The 19,077-nt window shown below is 39.2% G+C and overlaps 2 protein-coding genes across 13 annotated transcripts; one reads left to right on the top strand and one right to left on the bottom strand.

Annotated features, from left to right (window-relative positions):
- The first annotated feature begins 2 nt into the window (after positions 1-2).
- Positions 3-7,691, top strand: LOC117343552 (peroxisome biogenesis factor 10-like). Its single transcript, XM_033905964.1, has 7 exons — positions 3-191; positions 1,429-1,509; positions 2,061-2,137; positions 3,405-3,653; positions 3,899-4,074; positions 5,059-5,188; positions 7,462-7,691. Exons 1-7 carry the CDS (start codon positions 83-85, stop codon positions 7,534-7,536), a joined length of 897 nt encoding a protein of 298 aa, XP_033761855.1. The 5' UTR covers positions 3-82; the 3' UTR covers positions 7,537-7,691.
- A 2,721-nt stretch (positions 7,692-10,412) lies between these two features.
- LOC117343551 lies at positions 10,413-13,926 on the bottom strand. Of its 12 annotated transcripts, none has more exons than XM_033905955.1 (12): positions 13,296-13,926; positions 13,205-13,236; positions 12,665-12,827; positions 12,376-12,399; positions 12,124-12,181; positions 11,965-12,046; positions 11,801-11,882; positions 11,605-11,718; positions 11,356-11,495; positions 10,897-11,008; positions 10,791-10,814; positions 10,416-10,627 (listed from the first exon to the last, which is right to left on the bottom strand). In XM_033905955.1, exons 1-12 carry the CDS (start codon positions 13,488-13,490, stop codon positions 10,466-10,468), a joined length of 1,188 nt encoding a protein of 395 aa, XP_033761846.1. In that variant the 5' UTR covers positions 13,491-13,926; the 3' UTR covers positions 10,416-10,465. The 12 variants fall into 12 exon arrangements, with proteins under 12 accessions (XP_033761842.1, XP_033761849.1, XP_033761852.1 ...); XM_033905960.1 differs by having other exon boundaries at positions 10,791-10,843; positions 10,927-11,008; XM_033905951.1 differs by having other exon boundaries at positions 10,413-10,627; positions 11,605-11,882.
- Positions 13,927-19,077: the final 5,151 nt, after the last annotated feature.

The raw sequence follows: 19,077 nt of genomic DNA, 5'->3' as shown, positions 1-19,077 counted from the left end.
AGACGGAAGGCGGAACTTGATGAAAGCCGCATGCAAAATGAAAGTAGAAAAAGTGTAAAACGTGTTTTACGTTTATCAGAAGATGTTCAAGAAGGCAGGGGCGGCGGAGATAATTCGATCTCATCAAAAGGATGATCTGCATCTGTCCTATCTGAGGAGTTCTATTTCGGATATTTCACAATCAATTTTAGGTGATGTTGGATAGGAATTGACCTTTAAACAGTTAAACTTCACAGCAGACATGTCGAACGTTACATTATATATTCTATATCAATTCATGAATCGGTTAACTTTTTTGACCAAGATGATTCTGATATTTTAGCATTTATGCTCGGTAATGTCAATGAAATTACAGAAAAAATTAGCAGTCAGACGTGCCCTAATATAGCAAAGCTTATCATGCCGATGTAACACATTAAAAGCAAATAAGTATGTAAACTACAGTTGAAGTTCATTTCGCTTAATTATAGATTATGTTTGTAAATCATTGTCCATATATGTGAATTTCTTTATCTCTTAATATGTACTGATTTGTATATGTAATTTTTTTTTCTATACCTCTTAATATGTATTGATTTGTATATGTAAATGTTTTTGTAGAAAAAATCTGACGAGGAAATAAAGATTCATTCATTCATTATATATTATATCAATTCAATGTGTGTATGCTCTTTCATTCTTAAAGTATAAATGCCTACAAATACATCTACGTGTAATTCTTGATGCACTACCAGTATAAAGTGCAATCAATCTGTTGACTTATTGGGTATTATCATCATACTGGAGGGTTTGCTGATATATACAATAAATGTATACGTAATGTACATGTACGTCTCTGGCTGACGGGAATGACGTACTAGTTCATCTCTCACAACTGAATATAATGTTAGTTTGTAAATCAAGTCCAATGCCCTTGTAATACTACAACGACCAGAATGGGAACCTGAATATCTGAATTTGTGATAATGTTTTGCCAGTGGACAGCTAGTGAGTGGGTCAATCACAGTGCAGGGATCGACACTAACAGTAGCCCAGCAGCCCTGAGCTGCCAGAAATCTGGTCGGGTCTACATTGAGGAATATAGATTATATCTTTTGTTTTATTGCTCTTAAACTTAAGCATCTTTCTTCACGCTTGGATTTTTCTTACTTCCTTAAATCTCTATTTCATTGAATCCAAATAAGCACAGCATTAACTGTAGATTCTCAACCTAAACAACTTCTCAATGATACAATCAGTGTAATTACTATAATACATTCAATATTGTATTGAAATTTTTAAGTTACCTATACCTTATCGAGACGGAGCATAATATTTTACATTGCATAGAAAGTACAGGGAAATTAGCTGGAACACTTAATATCTCCGACATAGTAGATTTATCTTTGAATCCAAAATCATCACAGCATTGACTTATTATATTTGTAGGACCCAGACGATGGCTGAACTGGAAGAAAGAGCTTGATGTTGGTGCTGATCTGGGCTATTTTTTACTGACCACATTTTCAGGTTTGTTGGAAGGAATAATGAAAAATCCTGCCTGCTCGGGCACAAGCTTAGTGACCACTCACTCTCTATACAGACATCCTATATGATTGGGCTAAATGAAATTTCCTGCTTATCTAGGCTAGTAAGGTGATCTAGCTGTACTCTCCACTTTTACACAACTCCCTCCTTCACAAATTCTCAATCTTCCATAGCTTGCACTTGGTATGGTCATAAGTTCTAAATCTGTTATAGGAAGGAGTAATGAAAAATGTCCTGCCTGCTCTTGGGCACAAGCTAGTGACCTCTCACTCTCCAAGGGAAGTTCCTGCTAGACTGTGCTAGTAAGGTGACCATGCTTGATACCAAATGTCTATTGATAACAGCGAAACAAGATAAAACTTTTTGCTTTGAAAGGATATTTTCATTTGATATTATTTTCAAAAAAAATTAACTGAATAATTTTCCTCCTTGAACAGGGGAATTGAAAAAATGTCCTTGTTGACTTGCTTCCTTTTCATAAAAAATAAAATATGGTATTTGATATTATGGAAAATATGTTATTTCGTTACCAGGCTTTCAAACTATAGGAGAGGAATATGTCAACATTATACAGGTGGATCCTACAAAGAAGTCTGTACCGTCGACATGGGTAAGTGTGTAGATGGCATTGTACCGTCGACATGGGTAAGTGTGTAGATGGCATTATACCGTCGACATGGGTAAGTGTGTAGATGGCATTGTACCGTCGACATGGGTAAGTGTGTAGATGGCATTGTACCGTCGACATGGGTAAGTGTGTAGATGGCATTGTACCGTCGACATGGGTAAGTGTGTAGATGGCATTGTACCGTCGACATGGGTAAGTGTGTAGATGGCATTGTACCGCCGACATGGGTAAGTGTGTAGATGGCATTGTACCGTCGACATGGGTAAGTGTATAGATGGCATTGTACCGTCGGCATGGGTAAGTGTGTAGATGGCATTCTTCACTTGGCCTTTCTGGTTTGAACATTTTAACACTTTGACCATTTTTTTTTTTTTTCAAAAAAAAATAAATTAAGGTGCCTTCATATAGCTGTCATATAGTGATGTGTTGAGAGCAATCGTTCTCTCTTCCCTATACTTCAAAATGCACAGGCAACAGGGAATTATGTCTATTGGTTACTGCTAGTTATTTCCCCACTAATGGCCAATGACCCCCAAGGTTTTTTCCTACAAAAATTCAAAATAACCTTTTCTCTTAGTGGCAGCCTCAGAAAAGCTCTACAGAGCTTATGATGCTAGTTGAACTTGTAAACAGCATTAACTTCTGTTTTCTTTCCTAAACTCTAATGGCATGAAGAGATTCCACAAATTAAGTAGCTCCCGAAACAAATGTCAGTGTATCTCTACATTGTCACCCAGTAGACATAACCTTGGTATGCATTTTATCTTTGATAACCATTTTGCTAATACAGGAAGTGTTGGTGATAATACCGGAAGTGTTGGTTATATTTGCCTCATGAAAATTTATCAAGAAGGCACATTTATACATTTATCTTTACCAGTGATGGTGCATTTTGATCCTTTTTAAATTGAAAATCATGACAGGTGACTAAAAATTCTTTTTTCCCCCATCTAATTCTTCTTAATATTCAAATGATCAACACTTTAACACTAGCCCTCCACCTCTGGGTTGCGAGTTCGAAACCTACGTGGGGCAGTTGCCAGGTACTGACCGTAGGCCTATGGTTTTTCTCCGGGTACTCCGGCTTTCCTCCACCTCCAAACCTGGCATGCCTTAAATGACTCTGGCTGTTAATAGGACGATAAACAAAATAAACCAAACCATGTGGAGAAGAACATGTACCACATCACCCCTTCTGTAAGAGAAAAAAATTCATATAATCAAACATTTTTTTTAAATCACCTTACAGAGGCGAAGCTTCCTGATTCTCCTCCATGTCGGTACACCCTACATGCTTCAGCGACTCCTGGACTGGTTTGAGCGAAGACTCCGATCTCCTAGGTCACATGATATACCTGAGGACAGTCGTATATTTCTGCTGAAGTGTGTTCCTGTTGTACGTGAGAGTGTGACTTTTCTGCACCGATTACACCTGGCTGCTTTCTATCTTCGCGGCCTGTTTTACCATATAGCTAAACGAGCTTCAGGCGTACAGTATGTAAGTACGTACTTGTGAAACAGATGTTTTTATGTTTTGTTTTTTTTACAGCAAGGTCTTTTATCATTTGAACGAGAAAATAAAAGTTTGGAGGATTCAGGAGGAGGCCGGTGTTTATGAAAATGAATTAATTTGATTAATCATAGGAAAAACATTCTACCTTTCAAAACCCAAGTATGTTCAATTCAAGTTAATTGATATATATATGTTACACTTCCTATGCTATATTTCTGGTTATTTTACAGTTGAAATATGACTTAAGTAGACAGGCCCCTGATGTAAAACTTCAGAACAGCTTCCGTATCCTGGGCTGGTTGTCAATAGCACAGCTGTGTGGAAGTCTTGGTATTAGAATATACCAGTATTACTCGGAACGGAAGAAAACAATGAAGGAGTTTCCACAATTCCAAGACGAAGAAAGGTGAAAATGTGCAAACTGTGATCAGGGTTTACAAATATGTTTTTAGTCCCCTACCTCAGCACTCTAATGGCTTCATTCTCTGGAGGATGTTATTCAAACTTCACACAAAAATACAAAGAAGCATGATATCTCGGACAAGACTCAGTTTCAGATTTGTTGAGTGAAGGTCACCATTACTATTTTTAGAAACTCATTTGTCAGCACTCTTAACTAGTGGCTTCATTCCTTGAAGAATTTCGCACAATATAATATAAAGGACTTTAATTTTAGAAATTGTCAGCACTCTTGCAGTTTCATTCATTGGTGGGGAATTTGATCAAGCTTCATGCAATTATGAAGGACCATAATACTGTAGCTCGGGCGAGTTTCAGAGTTGTTGGGTAAAGGTCAAGGTCAGCAATACTTTTTTTTGAAAATCCTGGTCACACTCCAGTGTCTTTAATTCATTCCCTGAGGAATTTTGACCAAATTTCATGTAATTATAAAGGGCTAAAATATCTTGGAAAATTTTGAGTTACAGGGTTTTGTTGGGTCAAGGTCAAGATAATGTTAAAATTTTTAGAAAATCCTTGCCAGCATTCAAGCACATTTAATCCTTGAGGGATGTCGATCATACTTAAAGCAAGTTTGAGTTTCAGGGTTGTAAGGTCATGGTCACCATTAAGGTTTTTAGAAAATCCCACTTTGATTTGATATAATTCTTCTGTCATAATACTATAACATTACAGTTTTTGTAGTATTACATTAAAATCAATTGTATACTTTTCTTTTTCCTAAAATAACATCTAAAGGCAAAATCTTTATAAATCATTACAGTGTTATAGCTAGAGGGGCTGGTAGCTAGGGGACATGTGGTTGCTTATTTATAGAAAATGACATCTTTTCTTAGTTCATTGTGGATTTCGATAAAAATGTTAAAACATGCTTTCTTCCTTTACATTATGGAAAACACTTCATACTAAGCTTTTATTGTACCTTCAACAGGCTTGCAGATGCTCTAATGGACCCAAAGAGGAAGTGCTCTCTATGTTTGGAGGAGAGAAAGTCAACCACAGCAACTCCTTGTGGCCATCTGTTTTGTTGGCACTGTATCCATGAGTGGTGCCAAAATAAAGTATGTAACATATAGTGTGTTAAAATGTTCAGGAATTATTCAGATACTTATATTATAGTGTCATGTTACTTTTAAATATTTTATATCTTTGGAATTATGTTTTCATTTTAATGTCAATGTTGTTCTGCAGAAAGTCTCAATTTTAGATTAGCAAACAATGATTTTGGTGTTGATAAGAATGTTGGTCAAAGTCTAAGTTATATGAAATACGATTTACCCAGTATAAAAAATGGCCACCATTTCTCTTAATTGAATTGGGCAGTGTGTCAAAAAAGCCAGAGTTAATAGAAAGTAACGTTAATTTAACCAACACTAAGGCTGACAGGTGGATAACATTAATTCAGATAAGGCAGTGTGTCACTACCAGGGTTTAATGTAAGAAACCTGACTTTACTGACACCAAAAAATATTATTATTTTGTCAGATTAAGTAGTGTGTCTCTATTCTGAGGGTTTATACAAATAAACCTGACTTTGCTGACACCAAAAGATGTGATCATTTTGCTGATCATTTTGTTGTATTAAGCAGTGTGTCAGTATACCAAGGGAATCAATACTACATATAAACTAGACTTTACTGACCCCATACAGATAAAGCCAGATGACTTGTCGGGTTAGACAATGTGTTGTTGATCGAGTCAGCTGAGATACACATATAAAATCATGGCCGACACACGATTAATGTCCTGAATATCAGGCGTCGGTAAAGCTTTCTTTTCACTCTGACTGAATGTACTCAATTTCTAGTTTGAATTCGCTAACCAGGCACACAATTATCATATGCATGGTTTGAACATTGTCAATAAAGCATGTAATATGATTAGCATAGTGAAATCTGTTTTCAGTACATGATCATAATTGTACCTTTTGATATTGATTTGTGAGTGTGTCCAGACCTTAATCATGGATTACAAATAGATACTGTACAGATTGTGTAATGGGTATCTCTACTAAGGAAACAGATGTCATAACAACAGGTATCTCTACTAGAGAAACAGATGTCATAACAACAGGTATTTCTACTAAGGAAACAGATGTCATAACAACAGGTATCTCTACTAAATAAACAGATGTCATAACAACAGGTATTTCTACTAAGGATACTAAGGAAACAGATGTCATAACAACAGGTATCTTTACTAAGGAAACAGATGTCATAACAACAGGTATCTCTACTGAGGAAACAGATGTCATAACAACAGGTATCTCTACAAAATAAACAGATGTCATAACAACAGGTATCTTTACTAAGGAAACAGATGTCATAACAACAGGTATATCTACTAAATAAACAGATGTCATAACAACAGGTATCTTTACTAAGGAAACAGATGTCATAACAACAGGTATCTCTACTAAATAAACAGATGTCATAACAACAGGTTTCTCTACTAAGGAAACAGATGTCATAACAACAGGTATCTCTACTAAATAAACAGATGTCATAACAACAGGTATCTTTACTAAGGAAACAGATGTCATAACAACAGGTATCTCTACTAGGGAAACAGATGTCATAACAACAGGTATCTCTACTAAATAAACAGATGTCATAACAACAGGTATCTTTACTAAGGAAACAGATGTCATAACAACAGGTATCTCTACTAGGGAAACAGATGTCATAACAACAGGTATCTCTACTAAGGAAACAGATGTCATAACAACAGGTGTCTCTACTAAGGAAACAGATGTCATAACAACAGGTATCTCTACTAAATAAACAGATGTCATAACGTAAAATCCTGTCTAAGCCCCTCGGTCATGTGTGTCTGAGTCCAGTTATAAATAGATACAATGTATGCCTGTTTGATATTTTGCATTTATGGCCCTGGATGCAGGGTAATATGAAGGTTTGTTTACCCGAAGGCCCTGTGATCCTGGTCGCTCAATTGATATGATTCCAAGTCAATGTGTTATTGACAGTTTCTTTTAGAAACTCTTGGAAACAGTTGGCATGTACATTTGTTGATATTTTCTTGTTCTGAGCAATCTTGTTTTGCAGAATTTTATCTATTTCTGCTTTTTTCGACTGCACGAAAACGTTTGCATTTCTTTTCATCTGCCATTTGTAAATAACTGGAAGGGAGACAACTCCTCGCAACAGAATGTGGGGGTCACCATGGGGGCACGCGGTCCAGGGATATTTATCTCACTGGCTCACGCCCCTCAGGGAGATATGATGTTTTGTCCCCCTTCCACGTGATGTGTTTCGGCTAATCACAGGCACTGTTATAAAGATGAGGTATAATAATGTTGTTTTGTGTATTTCAGCTCCAGTGTCCATTATGCAGAGAAAAGTTGTTGCCTCAAGCGTTGGTGTTTCTTCAGAACTTTGACCCACCATGAAGTGAGGAACAGAATATTTGCTTGTTGTACCAGTGTATATGGACGCATTTGGCAGCTTAATGATGGCTCATCTGCCGGCCATTTTTAATTTTACCAAAAATGGCGAACTTGGTTGAAAAATCACTGAAATAGTAATACTAGTGTCTACATAATACTTATTAGCTCACCTGGTCCGAAGGACCAAGGTGAGCTTATGCCATACCGTGGCGTCCGTCGTCCGTCGTCCGTCCGTCGTCCGTCTGTCCGTCAACAATTGACTTATTTGACTTCTTCTTCATAACCGCTGATCAGAATTTGAACAAATTTGGTCAGAAGCATCCCTATGGGTAGGGGACTCAAAATTGTACAAATGATGGGGCTGACCCCCTGGGGGCCTCTGGGGTGGGGCCAAAAGGGGTCAATTTGGAGCTATTGATATAAACGACTTCTTCTCTGAAACCAAGCAATGCCTATCGCTCATATTTGCCAGGTAGCATCACTATGGGGTGGGGATTCAAAATTGTACAAATGATGGGGCTGACCCCCCAGGGGCCTGAGGGGCGGGGCCAAATGTGGTCAATCCGGCTATATTGATATAAACAACTTCTTCTCTGAAACCAAGCGATGGCTATCACTCATATTTGCCTGGTAGCATCATTATGGGGTGGGGATTCAAAATTGTACAAATGATGGGGCTGACCCCCCAGGGGCCTGAGGGGCGGGGCCGAATGTGGTCAATTTGGCTATATTGATATAAACGACTTCTTCTCTGAAACCAAGCAATGGCTATCGCTCATATTTGCCTGGTAGCATCATTATGGGGTGGGGATTCAAAATTGTACAAATGATGGGGCTGATCCCCCAGGGGCCTGAGGGGCGGGGCCGAATGTGGTCAATCCAGCTATATTGATATAAACGACTTCTTCCTATCTGAAACCGAGCAATGGCTGTCGCTCATATTTGGCTGGTAGCATCACTATGGGGTGGGGATTCAAAATTGTACAAACTATGGGGCTGACCCCCCAGGGGCCTGAGGGGTGGGGCCAAATGTGGTCAATTTGGCTATATTCATATAATTGACTTCTTCTCTGGAACCAAGCAATGGATATCTCTCATATTTTACTGGTAGCATCACCTTGGGGTAGGAATTTGAAATTGTACAAATGACGGGGCCGACCCCCCTAGGGGCTGAGGGGCGGGGCCAAAAGGGGTAAGTTTTGCAAACTTGAAATAAACGACTTCTGCTCTGAAACTAAGCAATGGATATCGCTCATATTTCCCGGGTAGCATCCCTATGGGATGGGGATTCGAAATTGTACAAATGACGGGGCTGACCCCCCCAGGGGCCTGAGGGGCGGGGCCAAAATTGGTCAATTTGTTTAAACAACTTCTTCTCTGAAACAAAGCAATGGATACTACTCACATTTGTATGGTAGCATGGTTATGGGGTGGGGATTCAAAATTGTAAAAATGTTGGGGTTGACCCAGGCCGCCAGGGGCCTGAGGGGTGGGGCCAAAAGGGGTCAATTTGGCTAAATTGATTTGAACAACTTATTCTCTGAAACTTGGCAATGGTTTGACTGGTAGCATCCTATTGAGGTAGGGATTCAAAATTGCATAAAGGAAGGAGCTGACCCCCAAGGGGGCAGAGGTCAGGGTAAAAAGGGGTCAATTGGTCTAAACAAGTTCTTCTCTGAAACTAAGCAATGGATATCACTCACATTTGTGTGGTAGCATCCCTATGAGGTCGCGCCAAAAGTCAATATCATTTCATGGATTAATGCACTTTTTGGAATTTTCAGTATTAAAATAAAACCAATGTACATGTACCCATATAAAATGCTTATGATATATATTGACATAGCAATACCAGCGACAAATATACTTCAGCATCATTCTTGTTTCATATCTCATGAAACCAGGTGAGCGATACAGGCCCTCTGGGCCTCTTGTTTATCACAAGTTTGATGTTTTGTATGTACAGTTGTATTGTAAATTAAGTTATTTTCTTACCCAAGCTTTTTCATTTATCTTGATTCCATTTACAAATGTGCAGAATTTTTTTGTCATAATTGTGTAAAATAATCTAGAAAAATGAAGTAATATTGTGAATGTTAATGATGTGTGGAATTTTTGATAAGACATGTTTAAGTTGGCTCATCCTGAAAGTGATGTTTACCAACTGTCCTGATGTACACCACACTTGGTGAAGTCTGTACATGTTTACCAACTGTCCTGATGTGATGTACACCACACTTGGTGAAGTCTGTACATGTTTAAGTTGGCTCATCCTGAAAGTGATGTTTACCAACTGTCCTGATGTGATGTACGCCACACTTGGTGAAGTCTGTACATGTTTACCAACTGTCCTGATGTGATGTACGTCACACTTGGTGAAGTCTGTACATGTTTACCAACTGTCCTGATGTGATGTACGTCACACTTGGTGAAGTCTGTACATGTTTACCAACGGTCCTGATGTGATGTACGTCACACTTGGTGAAGTCTGTACATGTACGCCACACTTGGTGAAGTCTGTACATGTTTACCAACTGTCCTGATGTGATGAACGCCACACTTGGTGAAGTCTGTACATGTATACCAACTGTCCTGATGTGATGTACACCACACTTGGTGAAGTCTGTACATGTTTACCAACTGTCCTGATGTGATGTACGTCACACTTGGTGAAGTCTGTACATGTACACCACACTTGGTGAAGTCTGTACATGTTTACCAATTGTCCTGATGTGATGTACGTCACACTTGGTGAAGTCTGTACATGTACACCACACTTGGTGAAGTCTGTACATGTTTACCAACTGTCCTGATGTGATGTACGCCACACTTGGTGAAGTCTGTACATGTTTACCAACGGTCCTGATGTGATGTACGTCACACTTGGTGAAGTCTGTACATGTACGTCACACTTGGTGAAGTCTGTACATGTTTACCAACTGTCCTGATGTGATGTACGCCACACTTGGTGAAGTCTGTACATGTTTACCAACTGTCCTGATGTGATGTACGTCACACTTGGTGAAGTCTGTACATGTACGCCACACTTGGTGAAGTCTGTACATGTACACCACACTTGGTGAAGTCTGTACATGTTTAAGTTGGCTCATCCTGAAAGTGATGTTTACCAACTGTCCTGATGTGATGTACGCCACGCTTGGTGAAGTCTGTACATGTACGCCACACTTGGTGAAGTCTGTTCATGTTTACCAACTGTCCTGATGTGATGTACGCCACACTTAGTGAAGTCTGTACATGTTTACCAACTGTCCTGATGTGATGTACACCACACTTGGTGAAGTCTGTATATGTTTACCGACTGTCCTGATGTGATGTACACCACACTTGGTGAAGTCTGTACATGTACACCACACTTGGTGAAGTCTTGTACATGTTTACCAACTGTCCTGATGTGATGTACGCCACACTTGGTGAAGTCTGTACATGTACACCACACTTGGTGAAGTCTGTACATGTTTACCAACTGTCCTGATGTGATGTACACCACACTTGGTGAAGTCTGTATATGTTTACCAACTGTCCTGATGTGATGTACACCACACTTGGTGAAGTCTGTATATGTTTACCAACTGTCCTGATGTGATGTACACCACACTTGGTGAAGTCTGTACATGTTTACCAACTGTCCTGATGTGATGTACACCACACTTGGTGAAGTCTGTACATGTTTACCAACTGTCCTGATGTGATGTACGTCACACTTGGTGAAGTCTGTACATGTACACCACACTTGGTGAAGTCTGTACATGTACACCACACTCGGTGAAGTCTGTTCATGTTTACCAACTGTCCTGATGTGATGTACACCACACTTGGTGAAGTCTGTACATGTTTACCAACTGTCCTGATGTGATGTACGTCACACTTGGTGAAGTCTGTACATGTACACCACACTTTGTGAAGTCTGTACATGTACACCACACTTGGTGAAGTCTGTACATGTTTACCAACTGTTCTGATGTGATGTACACCACACTTGGTGAAGTCTGTAGTACATGTACACCACACTTGGTGAAGTCTGTACATGTTTACCAACTGTTCTGATGTGATGTACACCACACTTGGTGAAGTCTTGTACATGTTTACCAACTGTTCTGATGTGATGTACACCACACTTGGTGAAGTCTTGTACATGTACGCCACACTTGGTGAAGTCTTGTACATGTACACCACACTTGGTGAAGTCTGTACATGTACACCACACTTGGTGAAGTCTGTATATGTTTATCAACTGTTCTGATGTGATGTACACCACACTTGGTGAAGTCTGTATATGTTTACCAACTGTCCTGATGTGATGTACACCACACTTGGTGAAGTCTGTACATGTTTACCAACTGTTCTGATGTGATGTACGTCACACTTGGTGAAGTCTGTACATGTACACCACACTTGGTGAAGTCTGTACATGTACACCACACTTGGTGAAGTCTGTACATGTTTACCAACTGTCCTGATGTGATGTACACCACACTTGGTGAAGTCTGTACATGTTTACCAACGGTCCTGATGTGATGTACGCCACACTTGGTGAAGTCTGTACATGTTTACCAACTGTCCTGATGTGATGTACACCACACTTGGTGAAGTCTGTACATGTACACCACACTTGGTGAAGTCTGTACATGTTTACCACACTTGGTGAAGTCTGTATATGTTTACCAACTGTCCTGATGTGATGTACACCACACTTGGTGAAGTCTGTTCATGTACACCACACTTGGTGAAGTCTTGTACATGTACACCACACTTGGTGAAGTCTGTATATGTTTACCAGCTGTTCTGATGTGATGTACACCACACTTGGTGAAGTCTGTACATGTTTACCAACTGTCCTGATGTGATGTATGCCACACTTGGTGAAGTCTTGTACATGTACACCACACTTGGTGAAGTCTTGTACATGTACACCACACTTGGTGAAGTCTGTACATGTACACCACACTTGGTGAAGTCTTGTACATGTACACCACACTTGGTGAAGTCTGTACATGTACACCACACTTGGTGAAGTCTGTACATGTACACCACACTTGGTGAAGTCTGTACATGTATGCCACACTTGGTGAAGTCTTGTACATGTACACCACACTTGGTGAAGTCTGTTCATGTACACCACACTTGGTGAAGTCTTGTACATGTTTACCAACTGTTCTGATGTGATGTACACCACACTTGGTGAAGTCTGTACATGTTTACCAACTGTTCTGATGTGATGTACACCACACTTGGTGAAGTCTGTACATGTACACCACACTTGGTGAAGTCTGTTCCTGTACACCACACTTGGTGAAGTCTGTTCATGTACACCACACTTGGTGAAGTCTTGTACATGTACACCACACTTGGTGAAGTCTTGTACATGTACACCACACTTGGTGAAGTCTGTACATGTACACCACACTTGGTGAAGTCTGTTCATGTACACCACACTTGGTGAAGTCTTGTACATGTACACCACACTTGGTGAAGTCTTGTACATGTACACCACACTTGGTGAAGTCTGTACATGTACACCACACTTGGTGAAGTCTGTACATGTACACCACACTTGGTGAAGTCTGTTCATGTACACCACACTTGGTGAAGTCTGTTCATGTTTACCAACTGTTTTGATGTGATGTACACCACACTTGGTGAAGTCTTGTACATGTACACCACACTTGGTGAAGTCTTGTACATGTACGCCACACTTGGTGAAGTCTTGTACATGTACACCACACTTGGTGAAGTCTGTATATGTTTACCAACTGTTCTGATGTGATGTACACCACACTTGGTGAAGTCTGTTCATGTTTACCAACTGTTTTGATGTGATGTACACCACACTTGGTGAAGTCTGTACATGTACACCACACTTGGTGAAGTCTGTACATGTACACCACACTTGGTGAAGTCTTGTACATGTACACCACACTTGGTGAAGTCTTGTACATGTACACCACACTTGGTGAAGTCTGTACATGTACACCACACTTGGTGAAGTCTGTTCATGTACACCACACTTGGTGAAGTCTGTCATGTTTACCAACTGTCCTGATGTGATGTACACCACACTTACCGTTATGTGTATGTCATATGATATATTGCGTTTTATCATTTTTCTTATTTTCAAAAATGAGCTTTTTCATTACAGTGAAAATAGCAGTTCTGTCAAACTATTAATAATCTATTTGAAACAATTTGTCTTTCAAATTACCATTCATACCATACAAATTAACCATAGAAGATTAATATCGCTAAAGGCTACATAAAGAGGATAATTATTAATACAATACTGTATTGCTATAAGGGGATAAAAGGGAGGATGAATGAATGAGAGGGTGGTTGGAAACACAGTTACTGTACCAAACACAGAACAGAATTTATTAAAACTATAAAAAGAAAAAGTTTTATTGTTTTTTATTAAATCATTCACTATATCTAAACCAGGCTTCATAACCCATTCAACATTCCATGATTTTCTCAGTTTAGAAATGAAACTAGAAGATGATTATAAGACATGAATGTCCCCTGCTGCCACTTGGCACCCCCCAAAACAGTTTGGTGAGGATCACATCAGCAGTTCCTGAGATTAGCATTAACATTGCATAAGGACGGGATGGGATTGGTCGGACACTGTAAAATGCTGTTATTCTTAGCAACTTGATGATGTCAAAGATCTAATGTTTTAGTCACATGACCGTTATTGCTGTACCATAGTTTCAAACATATGTAGCTGTGCTCCGAAGACGGCCTAGCTCCCTTAGGCTGAAACATGTCAGCACATAGGATGTAAATCAAACATTACGTTTTGCTTTCCCTGATGAGCGCTGTTGAACACCATTGAGGTATCCACCCTCGGATCCCTACTGTCACTATGGAACTGAATTCCTTGGAGGGACGTTGGACCTCCAACCCTGTTGTTGACCAGTGATGGTCAATATTGTTGTTATGGAAAAAAGGATGGTCCAAAGTAGATCACAGTAGATCAAATCTGCACTCTCCCTTCAGAGTTGAGGCTTGGCAGTGGTCCGGTAGGTTGTCTGCTCCTACTGTTCCTTTTGTGATGTCATAACTTCATTGAGCAATGTCATTTTAAATATCATATTCAGATTTTGAATCTTTAATGTCTTTATAAGGCTATAGATGTGTAGCGTCACAACTAGACCCCATACTGAACCATTACCACAGGGTCTCAATACATTATTATGATCCAGAATGAGAACACTTATCAAAATTAACCCAAGGTTCCAACCCCTACATTACATCTTCGAATTAACCCTAGGTTCCAACCCCTACATTACATCTTAAAATTAACCCAAGGTTCCAACCCCTACATTACATCTTAACATAAACCAAAGGTTCCAACCCCTACATTACGACTTAAAATTAACCCAAGGTTCCAACCCCTACATTACATCTTCGAATTAACCCAAGGTTCCAACCCCTACATTACATCTTAAAATTAACCCAAGGTTCCAACCCCTACATTACATCTTAAAATTAACCCAAGGTTCCAACCCCTACATTACATCTTCGAATTAACCCAAGGTTCCAACCCCTACATTACATCTTAAAATTAACCCAAGGTTCCAACCCCTACATTACATCTTAAAATTAACCCAAGGTTCCAACCCCTACATTACATCTTAAAATAAACCAAAGGTTCCAACCCCTACATTACATCTTAAAATAAACCCAAGGTTCCAACCCCTACATTACATCTTAAAATTATCCCAAGGTTCCAACCCCTACATTACATCTTAAAATTAACCCAAGGTTCCAACCCCTACATTACATCTTAAAATTAACCCAAGGTTCCAACCCCTACATTACATCTTAAAATAAACCCAAGGTTCCAACCCCTACATTACATCTTAAAATTATCCCAAGGTTCCAACCCCTACATTACGACTTAAAATTAACCCAAGGTTCCAACCCCTACATTACATCTTAAAATTAACCCAAGGTTCCAACCCCTACATTACATCTTAAAATAAACCAAAGGTTCCAACCCCTACATTACATCTTAAAATAAACCCAAGGTTCCAACCCCTACATTACATCTTAAAATTATCCCAAGGTTCCAACCCCTACATTACATCTTAAAATTAACCCAAGGTTCCAACCCCTACATTACATCTTAAAATTAACCCAAGGTTCCAACCCCTACATTACATCTTAAAATTAACCCAAGGTTCCAACCCCTACATTACATCTTAAAATTAACCCAAGGTTCCAACCCCTACATTACATCTTAAAATTAACCCAAGGTTCCAACCCCTACATTACATCTTAAAATTAACCCAAGGTTCCAACCCCTACATTACATCTTAAAATTAACCCAAGGTTCCAACCCCTACATTACATCTTAACATAAACCAAAGGTTCCAACTCCTACATTACGACTTAAAATTAACCCAAGGTTCCAACCCCTACATTACATCTTCGAATTAACCCAAGGTTCCAACCCCTACATTACATCTTAAAATTAACCCAAGGTTCCAACCCCTACATTACATCTTAAAATTAACCCAAGGTTCCAACCCCTACATTACATCTTCGAATTAACCCAAGGTTCCAACCCCTACATTACATCTTAAAATTAACTCAAGGTTCCAACCCCTACATTACATCTTAAAATTAACCCAAGGTTCCAACCCCTACATTACATCTTAAAATTAACCCAAGGTTCCAACCCCTACATTACATCTTAAAATAAACCAAAGGTTCCAACCCCTACATTACATCTTAAAATAAACCCAAGGTTCCAACCCCTACATTACATCTTAAAATTAACCCAAGGTTCCAACCCCTACATTACATCTTAAAATTATCCCAAGGTTCCAACCCCTACATTACATCTTAACATAAACCAAAGGTTCCAACCCCTACATTACATCTTTAAATTAACCCAAGGTTCCAACCCCTACATTACATCTTCGAATTAACCCAAGGTTCCAACCCCTACATTACATCTTAAAATTATCCCAAGGTTCCAACCCCTACATTACATCTTAAAATTAACCCAAGGTTCCAACCCCTACATTACATCTTCGAATTAACCCAAGGTTCCAACCCCTACATTACATCTTAAAATTAACCCAAGGTTCCAACCCCTACATCAGATCTTCGAATTAACCCAAGGTTCCAACCCCTACATTACATCTTAAAATTAACCCAAGGTTCCAACCCCTACATTACATCTTAAAATTAACCCAAGGTTCCAACCCCTACATTACATCTTAAAATTAACCCAAGGTTCCAACCCCTACATTACATCTTAAAATAAACCAAAGGTTCCAACCCCTACATTACGACTTAAAATTAACCCAAGGTTCCAACCCCTACATTACATCTTCGAATTAACCCAAGGTTCCAACCCCTACATTACATCTTAAAATTAACCCAAGGTTCCAACCCCTACATTACATCATCGAATTAACCCAAGGTTCCAACCCCTACATTACATCTTAAAATTAACCCAAGGTTCCAACCCCTACCTACATCTTAAAATTAACCCAAGGTTCCAACCCCTACATTACATCTTAAAATTAACCCAAGGTTCCAACCCCTACATTACATCTTCGAATTAACCCAAGGTTCCAACCCCTACATTACATCTTAAAATTAACCCAAGGTTCCAACCCCTACATTACATCTTAAAATTAACCCAAGGTTCCAACCCCTACATTACATCTTAAAATTAACCCAAGGTTCCAACCCCTACATTACATCTTAAAATAAACCAAAGGTTCCAACCCCTACATTACATCTTAAAATTAACCCAAGGTTCCAACCCCTACATTACATCTTAAAATAAACCAAAGGTTCCAACCCCTACATTACGACTTAAAATTAACCCAAGGTTCCAACCCCTACATTACATCTTCGAATTAACCCAAGGTTCCAACCCCTACATTACATCTTAAAATTAACCCAAGGTTCCAACCCCTACATTACATCTTAAAATTAATCCAAGGTTCCAACCCCTACCTACATCTTAAAATTAACCCAAGGTTCCAACCCCTACATTACATCTTAAAATTAACCCAAGGTTCCAACCCCTACATTACATCTTAACATAAACCAAAGGTTCCAACCCCTACATTACATCTTAAAATTAACCCAAGGTTCCAACCCCTACATTACATCTTCGAATTAACCCAAGGTTCCAACCCCTACATTACATCTTAAAATTAACCCAAGGTTCCAACCCCTACATTACATCTTCAAATTAACCCAAGGTTCCAACCCCTACATTACGACTTAAAATTAACCCGAATGGTCTGACCCCTACATCACTTATTACAATAAACCCGAATGGTCTGACCCCTACATCACTCATTACAATAAACCCGAATGGTCTGACCCCTACATCACTCATTACAATAAACCCGAATGGTCTGACCCCTACATCACTCATTTCAATTAACCGGAATGGTCTGACCCCTACATCACTCATTACAATTAACCGGAATGGTCTGGCCCCTACATCACTCATTACAATAAACCCGAATGGTCTGGCCCTAGATCACTTTTTACAATAAACTCAAATTGTCTGACCCCCTACATCACTTATTACAATTAACCGGAATGGTCTGACCCCTACATCACTCATTACAATAAACCCGAATGGTCTGACCCCTACATCACTCATTACAATAAACCCGAATGGTCTGACCCCTACATCACTCATTACAATAAACCCGAATGGTCTGACCCCTACATCACTCATTACAATAAACCCGAATGGTCTGACCCCTACATCACTCATTACAATTAACCCGAATGGTCTGGCCCCTCCATCACTCATTACAATAAACCCGAATGGTCTGGCCCCTACATCACTCATTACAATAAACCCGAATGGTCTGACCCCTACATCACTCATTACAATAAACCTGAATGGTCTGACCCCTACATCACTCATTACAATAAACCCGAATGGTCTGACCCCTACATCACTCGTTACAATAAACCCGAATGGTCTGGCCCCTACATTTTGTACATCACTCATTACAATAAACCCGAATGGTCTGGCCCCCTAGATCACTTATTACAATAAACTCAAATTGTCTGATTTCCCTACATCACTTATTACAATAAACCCGAATGGTCTGACCCCCTACATCACTTATTATTGATAATAAGTGACCTAGAGGTTGGACCCAAGGATTAAAGTTTCATTCTGGGTGATATATAAAGGAATGTCGCTGTGGCTGAATTTATCCATCAAGTTTCGATATGATCATGTGATTCAGTAGTTGTTGAGAATTGGGGACAACAAGAATTGTCTAAGGGAAAATATGTCTGTCAACATTACAATTCTGTATGTTTATGACATTAGCTCAAAAACGTATTGATATTGTGTAGATTATTGTGAGGGAAGAGATAACCAAGCTCGTAAGTGTTATTTTTTTTTTTATGCGGAGGGACATTGATGAAAAGGATTTTAAAAGCCCTCCATCTAATGATGGTGCAGATCGACCTGTAATAATCCCGATGATCCGCTCAACATAGATTAAAGAAACACATAAA

Source organism: Pecten maximus, chromosome 15 (assembly GCF_902652985.1).
Source record: "Pecten maximus chromosome 15, xPecMax1.1, whole genome shotgun sequence".
Classification (NCBI taxonomy): Eukaryota; Metazoa; Mollusca; class Bivalvia; order Pectinida; family Pectinidae; genus Pecten; species Pecten maximus.
The sequence above is the reverse complement of the archived record's forward strand: the minus strand, read 5'-3'. Positions and strand labels throughout refer to the sequence as shown.

Coding starts and splice junctions, on each gene's coding strand:
- LOC117343552 (XM_033905964.1), top strand. CDS start 83: ATGTTCAAGAAGGCAGGGGCGGCGGAGATAATTCGATCTCATCAAAAG. Junction 192..1,428: donor TATTTCACAATCAATTTTAG/GTGATGTTGGAT, acceptor TTATATTTGTAG/GACCCAGACGATGGCTGAAC. Junction 1,510..2,060: donor TTTACTGACCACATTTTCAG/GTTTGTTGGAAG, acceptor TTTCGTTACCAG/GCTTTCAAACTATAGGAGAG.
- LOC117343551 (XM_033905951.1), bottom strand. CDS start 13,490: ATGTACAAGACTTCACCAAGTGTGGTGTACATGTACAAGACTTCACCA. Junction 12,047..12,123: donor CTTCACCAAGTGTGGTGTAC/ATCACATCAGGA, acceptor CCGTTGGTAAAC/ATGTACAGACTTCACCAAGT. Junction 11,883..11,964: donor CTTCACCAAGTGTGGTGTAC/ATGTACAGACTT, acceptor CAGTTGGTAAAC/ATGTACAGACTTCACCAAGT.